The following is a 21,761-nucleotide window of genomic DNA, read 5'->3' on the forward strand; positions in this document are numbered from 1 at the left end:
CCCCTGAAAATTATGTCCATAGCTTTGATTGTGTAACATGGACACACCTGACATCACATCTGACAAACAGTGAGGGAACTTCCAACGAAAGGTAATTTGAGGTTACACACTTATAGATGCATCCAACCTGAACTACTGAGGTGTCAGTCTGCTCATCAAACCATGTTTAAGTTGTAAACAGTCAAATAAAAAGGCTATTTTAAAATAAAAATTACATAATCTCTCTTTAAAGAAAAGCTCAAATGGAATCAATATTGATAAATAAAAGAAATTATTATAGTCAGCTTCTACTTGCTAAAGTAAGGTAAAATTGTTTTTGGAATGTACACTACTTTAAGTTGATAAAACACAAAGGTAAAATCCATATGTTGCAGTAGTTCTAGATTCCTTCCAATTTAAATCAATAAGAGCCTTTCGGTTGCAGAGCAAGCAAATGAATCCCATCATCACGTCAGCAGTGTTATGATCGAGGTTTGTTTCAGTGTTTCAGATTTAGGCTGAAAATGGTCTGTCAACCATTCAGCTGCACTGAATAGAAAAGCAACCTGACTACAAGGACATTTACCAAAATAACATTGTTAGGGTCCATCTGACCCTTAAAACAAACACTGGTTATCTTTGAGAGATGTTAAAGCTTTGCTGTAGATTAAATAAACTGTAGAGCAACCCTGCATGGTGAGAGCATTTAATCAAAATGATTCAGTAGGATGTGTGTAAGAGTTAAAGAAAACTTGGATTCAACCCACTTTTAGAAAATGTTTATTATGTATATTAGATTCCACACAACCAAATATAAACCAGATTAATTTCAAGTCAGTCTTACTCATATAAATAGAATCTATATCTAGCCTATGCAGTCCAATTTGATCAAAACATACTGAATCACAGTCAACTTTAGGAGGTCATTAAAAGTTACCATCTAATTCCTGCCAATTGCATCAAGCTGTTGACTCTGCAGCAATCCTTCATCCTGAGCAAGCATTTGGCAACAGTGAGGAGGAGCCGCTGCTTTTTAACAGGACAAACCTCCCACAGAATCAGGCTCAGCGAGGTGAGCCCCCTACTGGCAGGGGATTGAGATGACAGGATGGAGAGAGGGAAATCAAGGAGTTGCTGATCCAGCTTACTTTTTACGCAGAAGACAAGGAAAATGTGACTTTTTGCAGCAATAGTGGCAAATTTTTCTGACAATAGGCTGAATGGAAAGGGGGTATGAGTGAGAGGGAGAGACATGCGGCAAAGACCCACAGGTCAGATTTGAACTCTGGTCAGCTGCATCCCTTTTTACATGGGTCATGCGAGCTAAACACTGCGCCACCTGCACGACCAAAAAATGTAGATTTGATGACACCAATATTTCAGTCCTCACTTCTCTGAGAAGTGATGAACAGCTACCTACAGAGGAACTGAACCAGGAGAACTTTCCCCTCAAAGAGGTCTAATTAAAGTAGCTTGTAATGATTATTGGCAAATAACCCATACAGATAACACATAACAACAGCCTAACACTGCCATTGGCAACACTAAAAGTTTCTAGAAAAATATTTCAAGTGAATAATGATTTAAAGTGTGTCTTGTCTGTGTCTTTGCATGTCAGAGGTGTCTCCAGTTTGACCAGGACTGCACCGTGTGGAGTGCCAAGCAGCAGATCGTCTGCTCGCTCGGTGAGTCCCTATGGGACGTCTACAACTACGGACTTTTCCAGCCGGCTGGAGAAGGACGAGATGCCAAATTCCTCGAGGAGGAGCGTCCCCTGCGAGACTACGCACGCACCTTTGAGAAAGGTGTTCCCTACCTTGAGGTATTCCTGAGAAAAACTAGAATGAAAGGACAGCTTGGGATCATTTTAATTAATACTACTTATCATATTTAGTATGATTACTTTAAGGTTTGATGATAAAAACAACAAAAACAATAGAATCTGCCTCTGTAGTGGTTCTTTTTTGCCAGGACTGTTTCTGCCTTCACATAGTCTGGTTGGCCCGTATTATTGGATCAGAATTTATCTTTAAAAGCCTCAAAACAGTGACTTCAATGTCCTTTTAGATAGTTTTAGAACTGGCTGTATTCTGTAAATGTAAAACAGCAGACCAGGTCTGAATCATTTGTAAAATATATTCAATATTTGTTTTGTATTAAAATATTTCTAATTTTTCTGTAGAAATAAAACAAGTAAAATAACACATACTGTAAATAAAATCAGTTTAGATTTCCACACAAAGGAATGATTTTAAGTTTAACTTTTTATAGAATTGTATAGTTTCTATTTTATTAAATAAATAAAGAATGGGGGAAAAAATCGATTTTTCAGTGTTTGTGTTTCTGTAGAGAAGTGTCTGTTAAATCTCCATGGCCCACAGTGCCCTCTGGTGGTTCTAATAACTGGATCCACTGTCAAAAATCTTCATATTCTCCTAATATAACATAGGATAGAGTTTAAAACCTTAAAATACAGTAAGGTTCAGATGTTGAACCCACTGCAGAAAGATAAACAGAGGTGGGTAGACTCCCCAATAATGGTACTTAAGTAAGAGTAAAAGTACTTTGTAATATTTTTAATCAATTCAATGTAAATAGTAACCCTCAAAGAAAGTATAAAGGTATTTGGTAAAAAGGCTACTCAAGTACTGAATAACTGACCTACTTACTACCCATCATAACAACTCATTTGATACTTTTTGAGTTGCAAAAGTTATTACTCAATAGTTATATAAAACAAAATCAATGGTTACAGTATGTAAGAATAGGTTAAGTTACAGTTTGCTGTATTTTTCCAAATGACACAAAAGACTCAACAGATGGAAAACAATATTTAACCACAAAGCCTTGAGTACAAAAATAAGACATTGTGTCTTAATGTTGCCCATTTGTTTTCATTAAGTGAAGTTACTCAACATGGATGGAAGAGCTAGAAATGTTACCTCATTAAAGATAGGGAGATTTGATCATATTTATTTTTTAAGTTAAAGTAAAACGGTGTAAAACTACTCATATAATTAACTTTTTCTAAGTTTCTCAAGTAAATGTAACTGAGTAAATGTAACGAGTTACTACTCACCTCTGAAGATAAATGATCACAACTAAAGTGAAAATAGATTTCAAGGTTAGTTCTAATAACATTGCTTCACTTCAGCTTTATGACTTTTACTAAATACGTTTTCACAGCTTAAGGCAAACTATACGGAAGCATACTGAATTAGAAATGTTTAAAAGTCAGATTTGTTTGGAGATATTATATTTTTTTCCAATTAAATAGTTGTTTCATCTGGCTTTAAATCGAAGAAATGTCTTAGAAATGATTGCGATTTAAATTTAACCTGTAATAATTTTCTGCGGGCCTGTTGCTGTTCTAATCTCTTTTTAAATTAAAGATCTCCAGGTACTTATTTTCTTAAGATGTCCCTGCCCTCTGTTCCTTGCAACCCAATCTGTGAAACAGGGTTCTAGATGGCAGATGTAAATATGCTAGAGTAATTTATCTTTTTTTAATCTGCAAGCTCTTAAAATAAACTTAAACAAGGTATAAATGTCCAGGTGAAAAAAGAAACGTTAAAACATTTTCTTAAAGAAAATGATGCAATGAAGTTGTTTTTTTCTCCATAAATAAATCCAGATCCAACTTCTGAAGAAATGAATCACAGCCATGTTCTGGCAGGTCTGAGTGGGAGAGAGACTTTCTGGAAACAGTGAGAAATTCACTGCAAACAACAAGAATAGCAACCATTCTGTTTTCTGAACGACAGGCTCACACCAAAAAAAAGATGGTTTTCTACACATGTTGCCCCTGAACAATATAATTAGCTTTTTCATACTGATCCTACTGTTTTTTTTTTTTTTTGTCCACAGTTTAGGTACAAAACCAGAGTTTATAAGCAAACCAACCTGGATGAAAAGGCTCTGGCTAAACTCACCACAAAGGTAATTCTTCTTTTCAGCTTAATGTGTTTGTTGGTGGCAGAACAGCCATGACAACCATCCTCTTCTCATGGTTACACATTCAGGCCAGTCAGAAGAAGTTCATAGAATATGTTCAGACTGGAGCAATGGAAAAAATGGCAAAAGTTCTGGATAAAGGTCTGGATCCAAACTTTCATGACCCTGACAGTGGAGGTGAGTTTCTCAATATAGTTTTTCAACTAGTAAGAAAAAAAGTTGTGGCATCCATTAGAGTTTAGGTTGACTGGAAATCTAAATCATTATAAATATCAAACGATTCCCCCTGTGCTCCTCAGAGACTCCACTCTCTGTGGCTGTGCAGTCCGGCCTGTCGGTGGAGGGAATCAGGCTGCTGGTTCTGGGTGGAGCCCACATGGACTTCAGAAGCAGAGATGGGATGACAGCGCTGCACAAAGCTGTCAGAGCTCACAATCATGCTGGACTGCTGGTAAGAGCTTTCATGTACCACATACTCAGACAGATGGGACTAAATTAATAAACTGTTACTTATATGGTTTAGCTTACCACAAATAAAACTGTTATGACCTTATACAGTAGCAGCCATTAAAAATGGCCCTTCCCAGTCAAATACCAGCCGAATGGCGACCAACTTTCCTCCAATTCCCAGCAAAATCCCTTCCAACTTCCAGCCTATGAAGTGAACCCCTCCTTTTCCTGGGCGTGCATATTCTTTTACTCTGATTGCACCCTTTCGCTGAATTACAGCGTATGACCAGGAGGCGGCGCTTTACTTTAGATCTTAATGTCCAGAAATCATAACATTGATGTTTGAATAGGAATTGCAGGGGACAAGTCAAGGACCACCTAAGAACCAGCCAAGGGCCAGCCAAGGACCAGCCATGGCCCGTCAAGGAAAGAGGGGAAATTTTGAATGCCTACTACTGTACCTCTTCATGCTTACTTTCCTTTGATCAACAGTCTTTTCTAATATTTAATGCAGATTTTTATAGTTTTTTTAGGGGTGTGTGAATCGGTTTGCTTCTATTTGCTGTTTGCTTTTAACTGACACACCTGAATTTAAATGGTATTGGACAGAAAGGGATTTGTCTATTCTGTTCTATTCTATTTTATTATATTTCAATCTATTGGAAGTTAAGAATTCCAGGGAGGTTCCGGTAGATATGTTCCTTTATTTCATGTATGTTTTCAAACTGAAGGCCAAAAAAGTAGACACACCATCCATGATAATTTAATTCGTCAAAATATGTTATAGTTTTTTGTTATATCGAAATATAAGGTACCGTAATAGCTATTGGAAGGAAATTTCCAATTTGGAGAAAAGAATATCAGACAGTAGAAGATTGATTTATGGCATCTTTGATACTCATCCAAACACACACAGCTGCAGAAGGGTTAGAAAACCTGTATCTTCTCATGCTTCCCGCCAGGCTCTTTTGTCTCTCGGAGCGTCTCCTGACTACAAAGACCGCTGTGGCCTGACCCCGCTGTACCACACTGTGCTGACAGGGGGTGAAACCTCCTGCTGTGAGACCTTGCTCTATTACAGGGCGAAGCTGGGCACCCGGGATGAGAATGGCTGGGATGAGAGTCATCAGGTAGCTCTATCCATGAATTACTGATGAATCAACTTCAGAGTCATTCTGCGTTCATGTGTACATTTGTGGTTTCCTCTCATATGTTCCGTTAACTCAAGCAATGCACCATCAGGTCTCTCTCTTATATCAGTCATGGTGGTCTGTGACCGCCACACTGTGTCTCCCACATTTTCTTCTCCATCCTCACATTTGTTTTCATTCTCCCTCCTATCCTTCTCTCTTTCCATAGCACAGGGATGAAGAGGAATTTGGAATGGAAGAAATACATAAGGTACCTTTCATTCCACCATCTCATCATCCCTCCCATAGGCACAGACATTAAGCAAATGGAGTCTTGCTCATCTCCGTATGTTAGAAATATAATTGCTAAGTTATTTAAAACCCTTGAACTTTGTCACATTTTGTTGAGCTAAAACTGATCAATTTCATCTTTTTTATTGGGATTTTCTCTGACAGACCAACACCAATAAACCGATGAATACATGTCAAATGGAACAAATTTTGCATATACATTTAACATTAATGCATAGAATAAAAAATCTTCAAAATGTGATGTTTGTTGGTTTCAGTTTGTCAGGTGGATGGAAAATAACTCATTTTTAAGCCTTTCCATAAATATTCCTAGTAGCTGGTAAAATCAGTGGTGTCATATTACTCGACTTGTTAACAACTTTCTATGGGAGGGTCAACTCCAAGGCTCAGGACATCATACAGTGATCATCCTCTCCACCTTGACTTTGAGCTCCTAGCCTCAGGCAGGAAATTCACCGTGCCAAAGGCTAAATCCAACAGGATGAAAATCTAATTTTAACCCAAGCAGTCGCAAAACTACTCTGCAAAACTGATCTAGAAATAAAAACAAATTTCTTAAATTCAGTCTATTTCCCCTTAATTTTAGTAGGTCAATGGGATGATTTGCCATTGGAATGAGTATTTTTATTCTTAAAATAATATAATTGCATAATATGCACTTGTAATAAGACAATGCAATTGTTTTTCTTATTTTAACTGTAAATTGCCTTGTTCCATTGGCACAGTGTCTGGAAGAAAGCACTCACTTTAAGAAAGAATGAGTTATTTAGATTTCAATTTTTTGCAGTGTAAAGTTGAATAAAAAAGGAACAATAATGATGTGTAATACTGGTCTTGCATCAATTTGTCCTCCATGGTTCATAGTTTGATGTTGCTTGTTTATGTTCTGTTCATAATATTATGTGATTGTATTCCCATGTTTTTTTGTTGTTGTTGTTGTTGTTTGTTGTTTTTGTTTCTACCCTCTTGCAAACCAAATTTCCCTCAGGGGACAATAAAAGTAAAGTTAAAGTTGAAGGACTTAATTGGCCCTAATTTTGTCTAGGTCGTTCTAACAAACATCTAAACCGTCTTTGGTTGGTTGTTAACAGTGGTTGTCCTGTTAGAGGGTGCAGCTCTACTTCAGTCTCAGATCTTCTGCAGCTTCGAGCAGGTTTTCTTTATGGATTTCTCCCTGAGCATTATGCTGCCCCCTCCATGTTTCACCACTTGGAATGATGTGCACATTGATAGATGTTCATCATTTGAAACCTAATTCTCTAGAACTTTCTCCCTCCATTGTTTATTAGGTTCCTCGCTCTCCATTATACTGGTTGCTCTCTAGTGTTCTCTGATAAACTGTGGAGGCCAGACACAGAGCAGCTCCTGTCACCCTCTGACTGGATAATCACAGCTGGATTCTGATTACTTCCTTGGCTTCCTCTAAAATCAGCTGGTTCCTCTGGATTTAATTAGGGGTATCAGAGTAAAGAGGCCACACTTATCATCATTTGGAAATGATCAAACATTTTTCTCCGACTTAACAACAATGACCCACCTTTTTTTTTTTTGGTCTTTCACATTAAATATGAATAAAGTTCAAGGGGTGTAAATACTTTTGCAAGATACTATATCTCTTTGCTTCACTGAACATAAAACATTGCCTTCTCTCTGTCACTGTGACGTTTTAGTGAGTTATTGCTGCAAACCAGTTGTCATGGTATTTTATTTTGGTTTGGCTGCTCTGTATTATCTTTCTTTACTTTGAACAAACTGTATCTTGTGATATTTTCAGCTCTGCAGAAAAAAAAAGAGAAAACCATTTTCTGTGGTTTCATTTTTGCTTTTCTCCTTAGCCTAGCTCAATAATGTCTCCTAGTGCAATCTTGTATCCTTGTAATTTTGATATAAATGAAAATGGTAGATGTATTTTTTTTTTACTTTTGTCTCTCTTTTGATCTAATATGTCTCCTCTATAGCCTTTTTCTGTACTGTCTTTATTCTGTACCTGACTGCGCTCTTTGGTTCTTCATGTATTTCTCTGCACTCATAACACTAACAATTTGTGCATATTTCTGTCATAATCTTGACATTAAAAGGCTTGCCAGAATGGCTTTGCACAGCATTTGGAGCATCTGCTGTTTTATGGAGCAGACACTGCTTCTCAAAATGCCTCAGGGAACACTGCACTTCACATTTCAGCCCTATACAATAAGGTAAGTAGAAGTGCCCAGAACTAAAGTGCGATACATAATAAATTGCAAAGTACTAAAGGTGTTAACACTTCGGTTTCTGACTCTTAATGTTCAGGAAAGCTGCGTCCGGGTTCTTCTGTACAGGGGGGCAAACAAGGAGGCCAAGAATAAGCATGGTCAGACCCCTTTTCAGGTAACATACATTTTTTGACTAACTTACTTTGTACACACTTTTGGTACCTTTTGCCTCCAGAAATACTTTAGTTATTCCTGGATCCAAAGGTGTCACAACCTTTCCTTAGAGCATGGGTTCCCAAACATTTAGGTCTGTGACAAATATAACAGGTGTGTGACCCTCTAAATATGCATATTGTTATTTGCATCCATCCATTTTCTGTCACATTTATCCAAAGCGTGGTGCTGGTGCCTATCTCCAGCTCTCTATGGGCAAGAGGCAGATTACACCCTGGGCAGGTCGCCAATCCAACACAGACACAAACAGGACAAACAACCATTCACACACGCACGTGACATGTTTTTTGACTGTGGGAAGTAGCTGGAGTACCCGGAGAGAACCCACCTATGCTCAGGGAGAACATGCAAACTCCATGCAGAAAGACCCCAGGCCGGGAATCGAAGCCAGAACCTTTTTGCTTCAATGCAGCAGTGCTACCCACTGCGCCACATTGTCATTTAACTCTATTATCTGTTTTAAGTCTAAAGGAAATATATTCATTTCAATGTAAATATTTTCTTTTCAAATCATATTTGATAATGAATTTAAATATTTAAAGTAAATTTTTAATTGTTTTATGGGAGTTATCATTTTAAAAGGTATAATATTTGAAACATGGAAGAGACAAAAATAAATTTTAATGTATTTACTTATTTCATGGTACATTTTGTTCGTATATGTATTTTGAAATAAAAATAAATACTGTTATTTCACTCTATATTTATTCATAGATATAGAGTTAGTTTATTATATACCATTTTAAATAAATGTATTTTTCAAATGACATTCAATAACTTATTTCTATTATTTTAAAGGTAATTTCCATTCTTTAATTTGACTTTTAATTAATTAACTGTGTATTTTTTTAATTTATATGTAAATTATGTGTTATGTAAATGAATACATGTAAAATATACATTATTATGGAACATTTACTTATTTCATTTAGTATTTTGCCCCTTTTTTTGGTTACATCAAGATGATTATGTCTCATGACCCCCTAAGGGGTCCAGACCCCCACTTTAGGAACCCCTGCCTTAGTGATTCTGGTCCATGATCACATGATAGCTTCTCACAGTAGCCGATCAATGATGACAGGCAAATCCACATCCCAAATATCCTGTGACGGACTGAAATCTGGAGCCTTTATAGTCCACTGGAGTTCATTAAACCATAATGATCAAGAAATCAAGAAAGGGTTTTGTGACGTAGAGGTTTATCCTGTTGGATGGAACCATCGGATACTAGGTCTTCTGTGGTCGATAAACAGGGTTAGCAGTAATTCTGATGTTGGCTGACACGTTGCTAAGGTGGTAATGATTGGACCCAAAATGTACCAAGATTATATCCCACACACCACAACCAACCTGAACTGTCGGAAAGAGGCAGGATGGATTCAGTTTTTTTTATGATTTTCAGGCCACCAAAGGTGATTTCCTACCATAAGATTCACAGTATAGCATCATTCGCGCATACCTTTGAGCTGTAAGGCGTTATGTTATATATTGTCTATCTTTCTGTCATCCCATGCTGGTCAATCCATTCTTATTCGTCATCAAATGAAAGAGGAAATATTTTCATCTTATTAAAGAACCAATCAACCAGAAAAATGTGTTTTAATTGTCCTGCTTTGTGCTTTGATGATTCCAGGTGGCTGTGATGTCAGGTCACTTTGAGCTTGGGGAGATCATCAAAAATCATAAAGACACCGACATCGGTAAGCTCTCCTACTGGACCTTCAGCTTTATACTTTTATCATCTGTTTTTGACACTTACCTATGAACTCTTCCCCTTTTCTTCCTCCGTCAGTCAGACTAATTTATTCTTCCTTTTCCTCTTGTCAAACTCACCCTTCTTTCTAACTTCCTACACATGATGTTTGACCCTTGGATATCAATCTTCCTCCCATCACCAGTTCCCTTTCTAGAATCGCCAAAGTTTGTTCCCAGACGAAAAGACAGTGTCCACACGCTGCCTCTTCCTTCACTTCAGTCCCACCCCCTCCTGCGTGCTAACAGTGATAACACCATGACCCAGTCTGACCCTTTGAGCCTACCCAACAAGGCTGCAACCAATCCCAACCCCGGACAGGTACTGAAAGGTTTAGGGATGTGTGCATCAGCTGATCTTTGTGATAACATGCACAGCTTGTGTGATTTACATGCATGGAGCTCCGTGTGTCTCTGCAGGGCCAGCGCCGGGCCTCCATAGGTGTCAGAAGCTCCAGCAGTCCCAGAAACCGCACACGCTCCCCTTCCAGAGGCAGAGGGGGCCAAAGTGATACAGAGGAGAGACAGCGACAGCCCAGAGGCAGACAGGGGTAAGGATATGTGAACATATAAAACATCATTTACAGGGAGCGAGTGAACAAAGAGTGACAACAGTGGGTTGAAAAGGTAAAAATATATAAAAAAAAAACATTTATGAAGAAGCAAGAAAAATCATTGGTGTTGAGGACAAAAATAGTTAAGGTTGGATTCTGGTATCTCTGCAGGCTATGCGAGTTATTTCCCACCAAACTCACTCATCATGGAAGGCTTTTCTTTATGTGCTGGTGCAGTCATGTTGGACCAGGAAGAAACCCCAAATTGTTCTCAAATAGTAAATATAAGGAAATTGTCCAAAATGTTGGAAACGAGGGACCAAATTCCCAAAAGTCCCTTCCTTTCCAGAAAATTTACAGCACTGTCGGGGAAGCGCTTTAGTCACAGACCTAGACTGTTTTATTCGCTTTTAATTGTCAGACATCTTTAAATTCTGCTGGGATGCCAGCTTTAGGTCTGCAGCTGCTCACCCACAGAAACCCATTCATGAAGCTCTCTCACCCTGAGCTGACCTGAAAGCCACAGGAAGTCTGGACGTCTGTAGCTATTGATTGTAGACACTAGGTGATATCTGTTACCTCTTTGCCTCAGTATCTCCTCACCCTGCTCTGTCATTTAGCATTTACAAATGACTCCACTTTGTTAATTCTGCACCAGTTGACTTTAGATCTGTCCAGGGACAACAGATGAAAAAGAGCCTTTTGACTAATTCTGGTGCATTTGCAGGAATGCTTATTAATGTGCACTGTCTGTGTCAAATAAAAAAAATAATCTAAAATAAAATCTAGAGGCTTTTGCACTTTGGAACATAAACAATTTTACTCACTCCATAAGCTGTCATAGTACCAGCCTAGATCTTACCATGATGCAGCAGTCTACAGTCCAAGGCACTAGATCCTGGAACTGGAACTACTCCTTCATCCGACTAATTTGTTTTATTCGTAGCATCCTAGCCTAAATCTAGCATGGTCCCATTTTGTTTTCATATTACTTGTTGATGGAATTTCGGTTGATCATTTACAGAGAAAGCTCATTTTCTTTTTATATGCTCTCTATTCAATAAATAGCTAAGCAGATCTCATAACAGACTTGTAGCTGCCAGACAAACAGCACATGCTCTTTTAACAAAATGTATTTGATCTATTCAAATATTTTTCAAAAAGCAGGCTGGTTATATCACTTGACTAATGTGCAGAGTTTTGTGATTTTACAGTTTTTGCACACAGGTTTAGACTAAGATGCAGTTGAACAATTTCTCAGAAACTCTGATGCCAGCCATTAAGAAAATGCCTGGATCTGAAACCTAATCAAATTCTTGAGAGGGAATCCTTGAAACCCAGATTAGGAGGTTTAGAGAGTAATGGGGCTTTGTAGAGAGAATATTAATTTGTTTATTTGAGAATACTATGTAAAAATAAAATAAAAACATGTGGGATAAGTGAGCTGTGTTGAGCTGAATTATGTTTCTAACTTCTTAATGACCAGTTATTTTAGTGCTGAAACAGTTTAGCGCAAGAGGTTTAAATTCCTCCGAGAACCATTAAATTGAACTTGATAGTGACTTTGTAGTGATCTTTAGCCTCCTAAAGTCACTCAAAGTGACTTTGGGAGGATAAAGGTCAGGAGACTTTAAGCAGCTTCCCGTATAAATATGAAGATGAGAGCGAAATATTAGATATAGTATCTTACAACTGATATACAAGACATACTCTCTGGGTGCATCAACATGTGCAATATGCCTCCTGACCCTGGTGTGACTCAGGCATAAATTGACGGCTGTGTGGTCTGACAAGCTGTTGTCATCAACTTTGTTCTTTCGAGTGGACAACTTGTGTCATGCTTTGTGAGAGCTTTTCTAACTCCCCCCCCTCCCTGTAGCGCGCCATCGGCTGGCAGTGGAGGAGGCCAGATGAAGCGGATGTACAGCGCAGTACCAGGACGAATGTACGTGGCCATTCGTTCCCACTCAGCAAGTGGAGACAGAGAACTCTCACTTAACAAAGGAGACAAAGTAAAAGGTGAGGAACGTTTAAAAAAAAAACATCATATGAGGAACCAGAAGAAAAACAGAGAATCCCTCATCTGTTGGAGGATGAATCATGTGACTTTGAGAATAAACTCGCTATGTGTCACTGCATATAATTAGCAGATATGCAGCACTTACAGTAGAACTCATCACAAAATAAATATTTATAGCAAAGACAGTTAAAATTAGAGCTAACAGTTAAAGAGCATGAGACTTGGCAGTTGCTGGGCTAAATAATGCTTAACAATGCTAAACAGGACTTTTCATTTAAATCAAAGAGCTTTTAAAAGCATACATACCCCTTAGCCTTTACCATATTTGGTGAGAATACAGCATCAAAGTTCTGTGTGTTTCATTGGACTGACACAACGTGAAGCAAATATGTGAAGTGGACAGAAAATAAGACAAAAGTTAATTTTTCTACATCAAGGATAGGCAACTCCAGTCCATGAGTGGTGTTGTATAATTCATTGCTTTGTGCAGAGCTGTATAATTCTCAGTGTCCTGACTATTATTTAAAAAAAACTCCCTCCTCAGAACAAAATAGGAATAAAAAGGTGAGATCATTATTAAGTCTTAAAAGAATCTGGAAATCTAGATACAGGATGTAAATCAGCTGTTTGATACAGGTGTTCTGGACCAAAAACACTTCTAAAGGTTGCAGCAAATCTGCCCTAAAGGACTGGAGCCGTCCATCCATGTTCTATATTATCATTCAGGCGAAGTTAGGTTTGATGAATGATATCTTGCCATGTTTTGACTTTGTCTAGGTTATCGTAGCACAGGAATATTCTTTGATCTAAACCATCCCATAGTACCTCTGGCTGTATGATTCGGATGGTTGTTCTGCTGAGAGATGAACCTAAAATTATTTCTTAAAGAAATTGGATCCATACACATTCCCATAAACTCTGACCAGTTTCCTGGAAGAAAAGCATCCTTCAGCATTAAGTTCCTGCTAGTTGATGTGTTTTATTCAACCGCACTTACATGCTGTTCCATGCCTACACCACAATACTGTAATTACTATTATAGACCCCTGCACTTATTTCAGTGCAGGCGTGGCAAATTGAGGTGCCAATTACCTGGCATGTACTCTTTTGAATGTTGGCCAGTAATGTCAAATTTGGCTCATCTGAGCACTTCCATATCTGGCTGTGTCGTCTACATCTGAGGTTTCCAAACTTTTCAGTTTCTGACCAACAAGAGTCGACTTATGACCCAAACTACCGGTTGAGAACACAAACGCTTCTATAAATAAATGAACCTGTTAATATATATATTAAAAAATGCTGTAATATGAAAAAAAAATCGGTAATACAAAAAAAATTGTAATATAACATAAGGTCACTAAAATGTAAATATCTTAAGCACTTTTACATAAATGTGTATTTCTTAATTATATTTCTGTGATGGATTTAAAGACCTCATCCTGGTTGATCAAGGACGCCCCAATTATGAGAATCAGTGCTCTACATGGTTTATGGCAAACTATAAGCAGAACCTCCTTTCCACCATGATTTTCTTCTTGCCCCTCTTTCACTATGGCTACATCTGAGAAGCTTTATTATGAGTAGCTATGCTGTTGAACAGCTTGTCCCAAATGAGCAGGGGATCAATGCAGTTCCTCCAGAGTTTCTATGAGCCTCATGGGTCCCTCTCGGATAAGGTGGACCACCATTTCGGCTCAAAGTTTCTAAAGATCTACTTCTTCCCATCTATTCTACACTTATGCATCAATTTTGGACATATAATATAAGCAAATTACATGAAGGTAATGTTTATAACTTATAAAAATGTAAATAAAAAAATTTAAATGTAAAAATGTAAACAGTCTGAAGTATCTTTGCTGTATATTCAGCAGTGTATTAAGCTACAGAAGAGTCGACCTGTGTACTTCATGTGGAAAAATACACAAGAACTAAAACTTTGCAGATATATGTGGAACATCATTAAATCGTTTATAAAAGCAGGTACAGAAAATTGCATTGCTGCTAAAATCTAAAAAGGGGAGCTTGATAGATTAGAGCGAGAACTGAAGCACACAATATTTATTACAGTTTAAAGCACAGGGGGCTCAGTGACGTAAACAAGTCTAGTTTCAGGCTTGGAGATTAAAAAGAAGGCATATCAAGAAAACCTTTGTGTTGTTAGGTTTTTTAAGAGGAGCTTCATAATATATAAAAAGATTATACTTGTTGTTTTTGTTGATGGGAATAAAAATGCTGTGTTAGTTTATGGATGAACATTAACCCTTTGGTTGGGATCTGATCAACCATATTGAGTGAATTTCCTGACTTGTGCCTATGTATGCTGTTAATAATTATTCATGCTTTTTTAAATATATGTATGTTTCTTTCTCAGTGCTGAGTGTAGGAGAGGGGGGGTACTGGGAGGGAACAGCGAGAGGACGTACTGGCTGGTTTCCTTCTGACTGTGTGCAAGAGGTAGCCCCACCCAGCAAAGAGAAAGGTAAAATTATAAATGTTCTAATCGAATCATCAGCCTGTTGCATATATGAACTGTAATTATTTTCAGTAAAACAACACTAAGAAAGTAAAAGATATTTTCATAATTGTTTGCAATTTACTCCACTTAAATGTTTCACCAGAACTTAATGTGTAAAATTCTTTTTTTCTTAATTTTATTTTATGTATGAAACAGGAAACAGCAAATATAAATTCACCTTAAATACAGAAACATCTATTGGCTGATAAAGATTTTATCAGTTTCCCCAAGAGGGATACTACATGCCTCGCTGACATAGGATCTGGTTCTACTTCTTTTTTTTTTTTTTTGCCAGAAAAATAAAAACACATAGAGGATGTCACAGGACAAGCTGCTAGTATTAATTGGACGTATGTTTTATCCTGTGGTGTGTTTCAGAGACTCGGAGTGAAAAAGCTAAGAGGAAACTCTTTCGCAACGTTACAGTGGGAGCATATGATGGCACTGATGGCCCAAGGTAGGACTGACGTGCAACATCCCAGGTTAAGATTCTCCAGTTAAAATAAAACAAGTAAGAAACTCTGTTCAGATTCAGTTAATCTAACCTGACTGAGTCTTGGCAATTTATAAAAAAGAATGGATCCAAGGTTTCCGCCTGTAGATGCCCAAAGCGAGTAGAGGCCATGGGGTACAAACACCTAGTAAATTCATGAGTTCACAGCATGTTCAAAAAGTACTGCAAACACAAATATACAACAAGCAAATTCATGATGGAATTTCTCCAGACCACTAGGGGGAGATGATCGTCAGCTCTTATGGAACACAATGTACCGTATTTTCACGACTATAAGGCGCACTTAAACGTCTTTTTTTTCCCTCAAAATGTGCGGTGCGCCCTATGGTGCGGTGCGCCTTATGTGTGTTGTAACTGCGACTTTTGAGACCACCTCATTGAGGAGATGATGAAAGAGTGGCTGAATGTAAGGAGACCAGGTGTTTTTTTTTCCACTCATCACCATCGCTGTTAATATGTAACTCCATGCGTGCCCATCTCACAGCTGATGTGAAAAACATGGGGAAACAAATTAACCCTGTGCTCGCTGTTCAACCGCTCGACATCGGTGTGAACCGGACCCAGCAGGTGCAGCAGAAGCAGCGAGTTTACATGCAAAGTCAATGGTTGACGCGCGTATAGGTGCAGCAAAAGGTCCTGCAGCGCGTTTTGAGCAGCAGGAGCGTTTAAGCATCTGCCAACGCGCTGCTGCTGCTCGAGATGGAAAAATTGAAGTTTTGCTGCTGGACGCACCGCATCAACCAATCAGAGAAGCTGATCTGGGAGCTGACAGCGAGACAGACACAGCGCTCTGATGACATATGATATTAACGCAAATGGAAAAGGCTGGATGGATGAGGAGATGATGAAAGCGTAGCTGAGGGAGGTGTAGCCTATGTGAGGAGACCAGGTGGTTTTTTCGACGCATCACCATCGCTGCGTGCCCATCTCACAGCCGATGTGAAAAAAAGGTGAATCAAATGAACGCTGTGCTCGCCGTTATCCCGGGGGGTCTGACAAAGGAACTTCAACCGCTCGACATCGGTGTGAACCGGCGGTTCAAAGTAAGGCTGCGAGCGGCGTGGGAGCGATGGATGACAGACGGAGACCACAGTTTCAGGATAAGTGGAAGGCAGCGCCGGGCAAGTTACGCCACCGTTTGCGGATGGATTGTAGATGGACTAACGTGTCTGCTGGCTCTGTTGTTCAAGCTTTTGCAAAAACCGGCATTATTTCAGAGGAGCTGCGCTGCACGGAAAGTGACTGACAGCGAAGAAGGGGAAATTGGCATGTCTGATTTAGCGCAGCTGTTTAATTCAGAAACAGAGGATGATGATTTTGATGGGTTTGATTAATACTTTGTAATAAATACATGAATAAAGCACAATCATACTCAGTTTTGCTCCCGCTCTATTTTTCTACCTGAAAACTTAATTCAACAGCAGCCTCTGGGCGGGTCTCCTCCTCTTGACCGCGGTGGCTGGCAGGTGTTTTTTCATCTAAATAATCTAAATCTTGCAGCTATATTTGCTGTGATCAGTGGGAATAAAGTAGTTTTAATATGTTTTTAAGTGAGAAAGTCCACCTGAAAACTTAATAATTGCAGTCAGTTCATCCAGATTATCTATTTCTGTCGGAGGCGCTCAGACCCCCACATACCAGCGGTGCGCCGACAGGAGAAATCCTTTCATCAGCAGCCTCTAGGCCGGGTAGCCTCCAGGTTCACGCGGTGGATGGCAGGTGCTTTTCATCTAAATAATTTAAACTGCAGGCACCCATAAAAGCGAACATATTCCGTCGGCAGGTTTCAGGATTTTAAGTTAATTTAGGCGTGATCACAGCGCTGTGTCATCTGCGATGTGTCTGTCTCACGGCCAGCTGCCAGGTTTGATTAATACTTTTTAATAAATACATGAATAAAGCACAAACATACTCAGTTTTGCCCCCGCTGTATTTTTAAATACGCAGTAGAGGTATTTAAAGGTAGTAGAGGACATGTACCTGTATATAAAAAACGCGCCCTATAGTCCGGTGCGCCTTATGTGTGTGTTAAATACAGAAATGGGACACATAACTGAGAGTGCGCCTTTTAGTACGGTGCGCCTTATGGTCGTGAAAATACGGTAAATGTTTAAATACAGATGATGAACAAAGAGGAACATTTTTTTTAATCAATAGTAAAATTTACCTTTTCTTTCTCCCGATCAAATTTCTTTTTTACTGATCAGGTCCGTAGACATTCATTCATAACCCATTTCTCAATATGCATACTTGTGCGCTCTCATGTTCTCGTGCCACATCATCAGCCTCATCCCCAGCACAGTTCCAATTGACAGGAAAACAAGACCGAGAACAGACTAAATCCCCGGGTGTTGTTCTCGCCCCTCCCTCTTTACAGAGCATGCATCACAGGAGAATTGTGCATTCTTCAGACTGAGCGCAGTCCCAGCATGCACCTTGGCAGCAGTTGGGTTCCACAGGAGCGCTCACAGAGCTCAGTTATAATTTAAAAGTTCCCTACCTGTATGTCGCTGCTGTTCTACAAAATTATGTTTTCAGCAGAGGCGTCAAGTAACAAAGTACAAATCTTTCGTTACTGTACTTAAGTACACTTTTTATGTATCTATACTTTACTTCATCACTTATTTTTCTTCCTACTTCTGACTTCTACTCATTACATTTTCACACAAGTATCTGTACATTCTATTCCTTACATTTTTAAAACAAACGTTACACGTTACTCTTGGCTTCGGTTTAATGTTTATAAATATTTATTTCACGTCATGTGCACCATCCGATGCAGATCATTGGCGCCATCCACATCTAGTGAAAACTAGCGTAATTGGATGCTGACCCTAAAGGAAATTATCAGAAGCAAGCAGGTGTTCTTCAAACTGTAAACGTTAATTGTCTATGCCATGCTACAATGTCGGATTCAGAAAAAAAAAAGTTGAAAAGTCTGAAAGGTCGGACACAGGCAGAGATGGGAAGTAACGAAGTACAAATACTTCGTTACTGTACTCAAGTAGATTTTTCTGATATTTTTACTTTACTTTACTACTTATTTTTATGGCGACTTTTTAATTCTACTCCTTACATTTTTACACAAATATCTGTACTTTCTACTCCTTACATTTAATGGAGTTACCGTTATTATTTTTCACGTCATCAATACCAAATTCAATCTAATTGGATGGGAATCTACGGTGCATTTGACACACCACTACAAGATGAATCGACAGATTTGGCGGTATTCATTCGCGGCAAATCATTGCAGCTTGGTGGCGGTGGCGTTAGCATAGTAGTATAGATGACGGGATGATTGAAAATGAACACAACGGAGATCTAGTCCTTTTGGCAGACATCCATTTAAAATGTAGGCAACGGCATGAAAAAAGTGGTTTCTACTTTTACTTTTATACTTTAAGTAAATTTACAGGCCTGTACTTTGTTACTTTTACTTGAGTAAAGAAGTTTAATCAGTACTTCCACTTTTACCAGAGTATTTTTTAACACAAGTATCTGTACTTTTACTCAAGTACGGAAAGTGAGTACTTTTGCCATCTCTGGACACAGGCGAGAGCGTATCGGGAGATGGAGACCAACAAGACCTCCCTCATCCTTGGCACTATCTCAAAGAATTTTTCGAAATAGTTGAAAGATTTAGCTTTCAATTCATATAGTGGCATCTGGCTGTTTTTTTTTTTTAAGGTTATTTTATACTTTTATACTTCAAGTAGTTTTTGGAGCACCTACTTTTTTACTTTTTCTTGAGTAAAGACATCAAGTTGATACTTCAACTTTTACCAGAGTGTTTTTAAACTGCAGTATCTACACTTCTACTTAAGTAACAAATGTGTGTACTTTTGACACCACTGCCCCGGGGTTAACCACAGCCAGGGCTAACGTTAGCCTGCCTGTAGTAGTCCACGGCAGAGGTGTGTGTGAACAACCGTTGGCTCCAGACATGGGCAATGTGGAGTCAACAAGTCATCTCCATGTCATGTATTTGTTCTACCCAGCCACTGAAGCAGGTGAGTCCAATCTTCACCGTGAATTAACCTTTACAGATTGGACTCCCCTGGTTAATTGGCTGGGTAGATTAAATACATGACATGGAGATGACTTGTTGACTCCACATTGCCCATGTCTGGTTGGCTCTTATGGTGGAGTTTTTTTGGTTCATTTGGCAAAACTTTGAGAAATTTGGCAATATGTTTGTGTGCTTTTTGTGTTTGCTAGCATAATTGTTTTAGTTGGCTGTTCTCATTTTTCTCTTCAGACAGCTTTTTGAATTTGCAATGAATGTATGTATTTGCAGAGTGTTTGTACCCCTCAACCACAAAAGCCCTGCAGTCACAGGATTACTGTATATTGCCTTGAAATTGAAGTGAATAAAATACAGAACAGGCAGCATTTTTCAGATTGCTAAGCAAAAATATTTGGAAACTGAACAAAAAAGAAATAGATTAAAGTATCTTTAAAAAGGTAATTAATTCTAGTAACTCAGTTCACATAGTAAAATGCATTATATAGATCAACTGCACACAGACACTGATGTTAAAGCTAATCGTGATGATTTTCTTTTTACAGCCAAAGACAACATGACAGGATTGGAAAATTCCATCAGATCAATATATCCTACCTCTACCCTATTTAAAAGATTATGCACTACTTTGTGTGATCTATAACATAAAAACATTGAACTCAAAAGAACTGATAGTTCACAATAGTGACACAATAGTGGATTATAACCCCATATTCACCATATTGTTGGGTTTTTGGTAGAAGGATGTTCTTTTCTTTCAATCACTCTGTCTGCTAGAGGCCAAATTAGTTTTCTGCTAACACTCACCTACTTTCATGTTTGTTAAGGAAATCTTATCTACATGTTAACCTATAACCAATAGTTATATTGCAAGTTTTTTTTTTTTTACTCTGTTTGAAGCTTTGAACAGCTGTGACTGCTTGTTATGAAGCTATGCGTCTTGTTCAGAATGATTATGAATGTGAACATGAAACTGGCAGGGGTTCTGAGTGCATATACATCATCCTGCTGATGAGTCACGAGGAGGCTGAAGCTCTGGTTGGATCCTCAGGGCTTAAGGAGAAGGACATAGCAGTTACCATTCTTTGTTCTTACAGTTGACATATTGTCCTTGTGCCATGCAGATTGAAAATTCATGTATTTAATCTCAATGCATTGGAGCTTTTGGTTCAAATGCAAAGGAAACAACCTTTGCATGTTACATTATCTGTGTTCAGTTTGTTACGTCCCAGTGGTTAAGGTGAGTAAAGTGATAATCTGTCTATGCTTCTCAGACAGAGGTAGAGAGGAAGAGTGTTCTTGTTGGATGCTGTGACAAAGGCTTTGGGTTTAAGGGGGATGGGGGGGGGGGGCAAAGTTGAGTAAATTCAAGGGTTGGAATCAGCTGTCACATAATTGGATATACCAGTTTGTGGATGCGCAAATGCAGGCTTTATACCCATCCCCCGCATCCCCACCCCTCAAATTCAGCTCTCCATCAGCCCAGTTTGGCTTTTTTTTTTCAGCTCTTTTTCCTGTTGCCCACCAACAAAAAACACCAGCCTCCCTTTCCACTCTTTATCTTTTCAACACATAATCCTCCTCCTGTCTGAAGTATATGAGTTTACAGACTCTCACACTCGCTGCTTTCCACCGGCTGAGCTTTCACTGGAAGACGGGAGAAGGAGGAGGAGGTGGTGGAGAGAGAGCACAAAGGAGAGGAAGAGAGATAGAGAGAGAGGGAGAGAGAGAGAGAGGAGGGGGGTACATGGCAATGGGGGGATGCGGAGAGAGAGATTTCTCTCTCTCCCTCTCTTCTTCGTGGCCATCACTGGGCCCCAGAAACAGGAGCGTGTGGTTCATTTACAGGTAGCGGCTGTTTCCTCATTCATTGGCTGGCTATGGATGTGAGGAGAGGACAATGGAGAGAGGGGAGAGGTAGATGATGCTACTGAGAGGCCGTTCCTTTTTTTCAAAGCCAGACTAACAAGCTATGTGTGTGTGTCTGTAAGCGTGTGAATCCATGCATGGCTCTCATAATTGTGTCCTTTTATTCTCTCCACATGCATGTGAATGTCTGTGCAGTGGAACGGCTGGTAGAAGAAGTCTCTGCAGCATGTTCCCGTGTTTTCATACCGTGTGCTTCTTC

At 38.9% G+C, this 21,761-nt stretch overlaps 1 protein-coding gene across 1 annotated transcript in view; it reads left to right on the forward strand.

Annotated features, from left to right (window-relative positions):
- Positions 1 to 21,761, forward strand: part of LOC119793748 (SH3 and multiple ankyrin repeat domains protein 1-like) — a 74,695-nt gene that overhangs the window by 28,229 nt on the left and 24,705 nt on the right. Inside the window, exons 4-17 of the mRNA XM_038300989.1 lie at positions 1,598 to 1,801; positions 3,847 to 3,918; positions 4,002 to 4,110; positions 4,233 to 4,384; positions 5,346 to 5,513; positions 5,743 to 5,784; positions 7,904 to 8,020; positions 8,115 to 8,192; positions 9,885 to 9,951; positions 10,150 to 10,325; positions 10,424 to 10,554; positions 12,437 to 12,576; positions 14,949 to 15,056; positions 15,471 to 15,549. Coding sequence (XP_038156917.1) covers positions 1,598 to 1,801; positions 3,847 to 3,918; positions 4,002 to 4,110; positions 4,233 to 4,384; positions 5,346 to 5,513; positions 5,743 to 5,784; positions 7,904 to 8,020; positions 8,115 to 8,192; positions 9,885 to 9,951; positions 10,150 to 10,325; positions 10,424 to 10,554; positions 12,437 to 12,576; positions 14,949 to 15,056; positions 15,471 to 15,549 — 1,643 coding nt within the window. The remainder of the gene's footprint in view (positions 1 to 1,597; positions 1,802 to 3,846; positions 3,919 to 4,001; positions 4,111 to 4,232; positions 4,385 to 5,345; positions 5,514 to 5,742; positions 5,785 to 7,903; positions 8,021 to 8,114; positions 8,193 to 9,884; positions 9,952 to 10,149; positions 10,326 to 10,423; positions 10,555 to 12,436; positions 12,577 to 14,948; positions 15,057 to 15,470; positions 15,550 to 21,761) is intronic.

Source organism: Cyprinodon tularosa, unplaced genomic scaffold (assembly GCF_016077235.1).
Source record: "Cyprinodon tularosa strain WSP-4 unplaced genomic scaffold, ASM1607723v1 ctg46, whole genome shotgun sequence".
Taxonomy (NCBI): domain Eukaryota; kingdom Metazoa; phylum Chordata; class Actinopteri; order Cyprinodontiformes; family Cyprinodontidae; genus Cyprinodon; species Cyprinodon tularosa.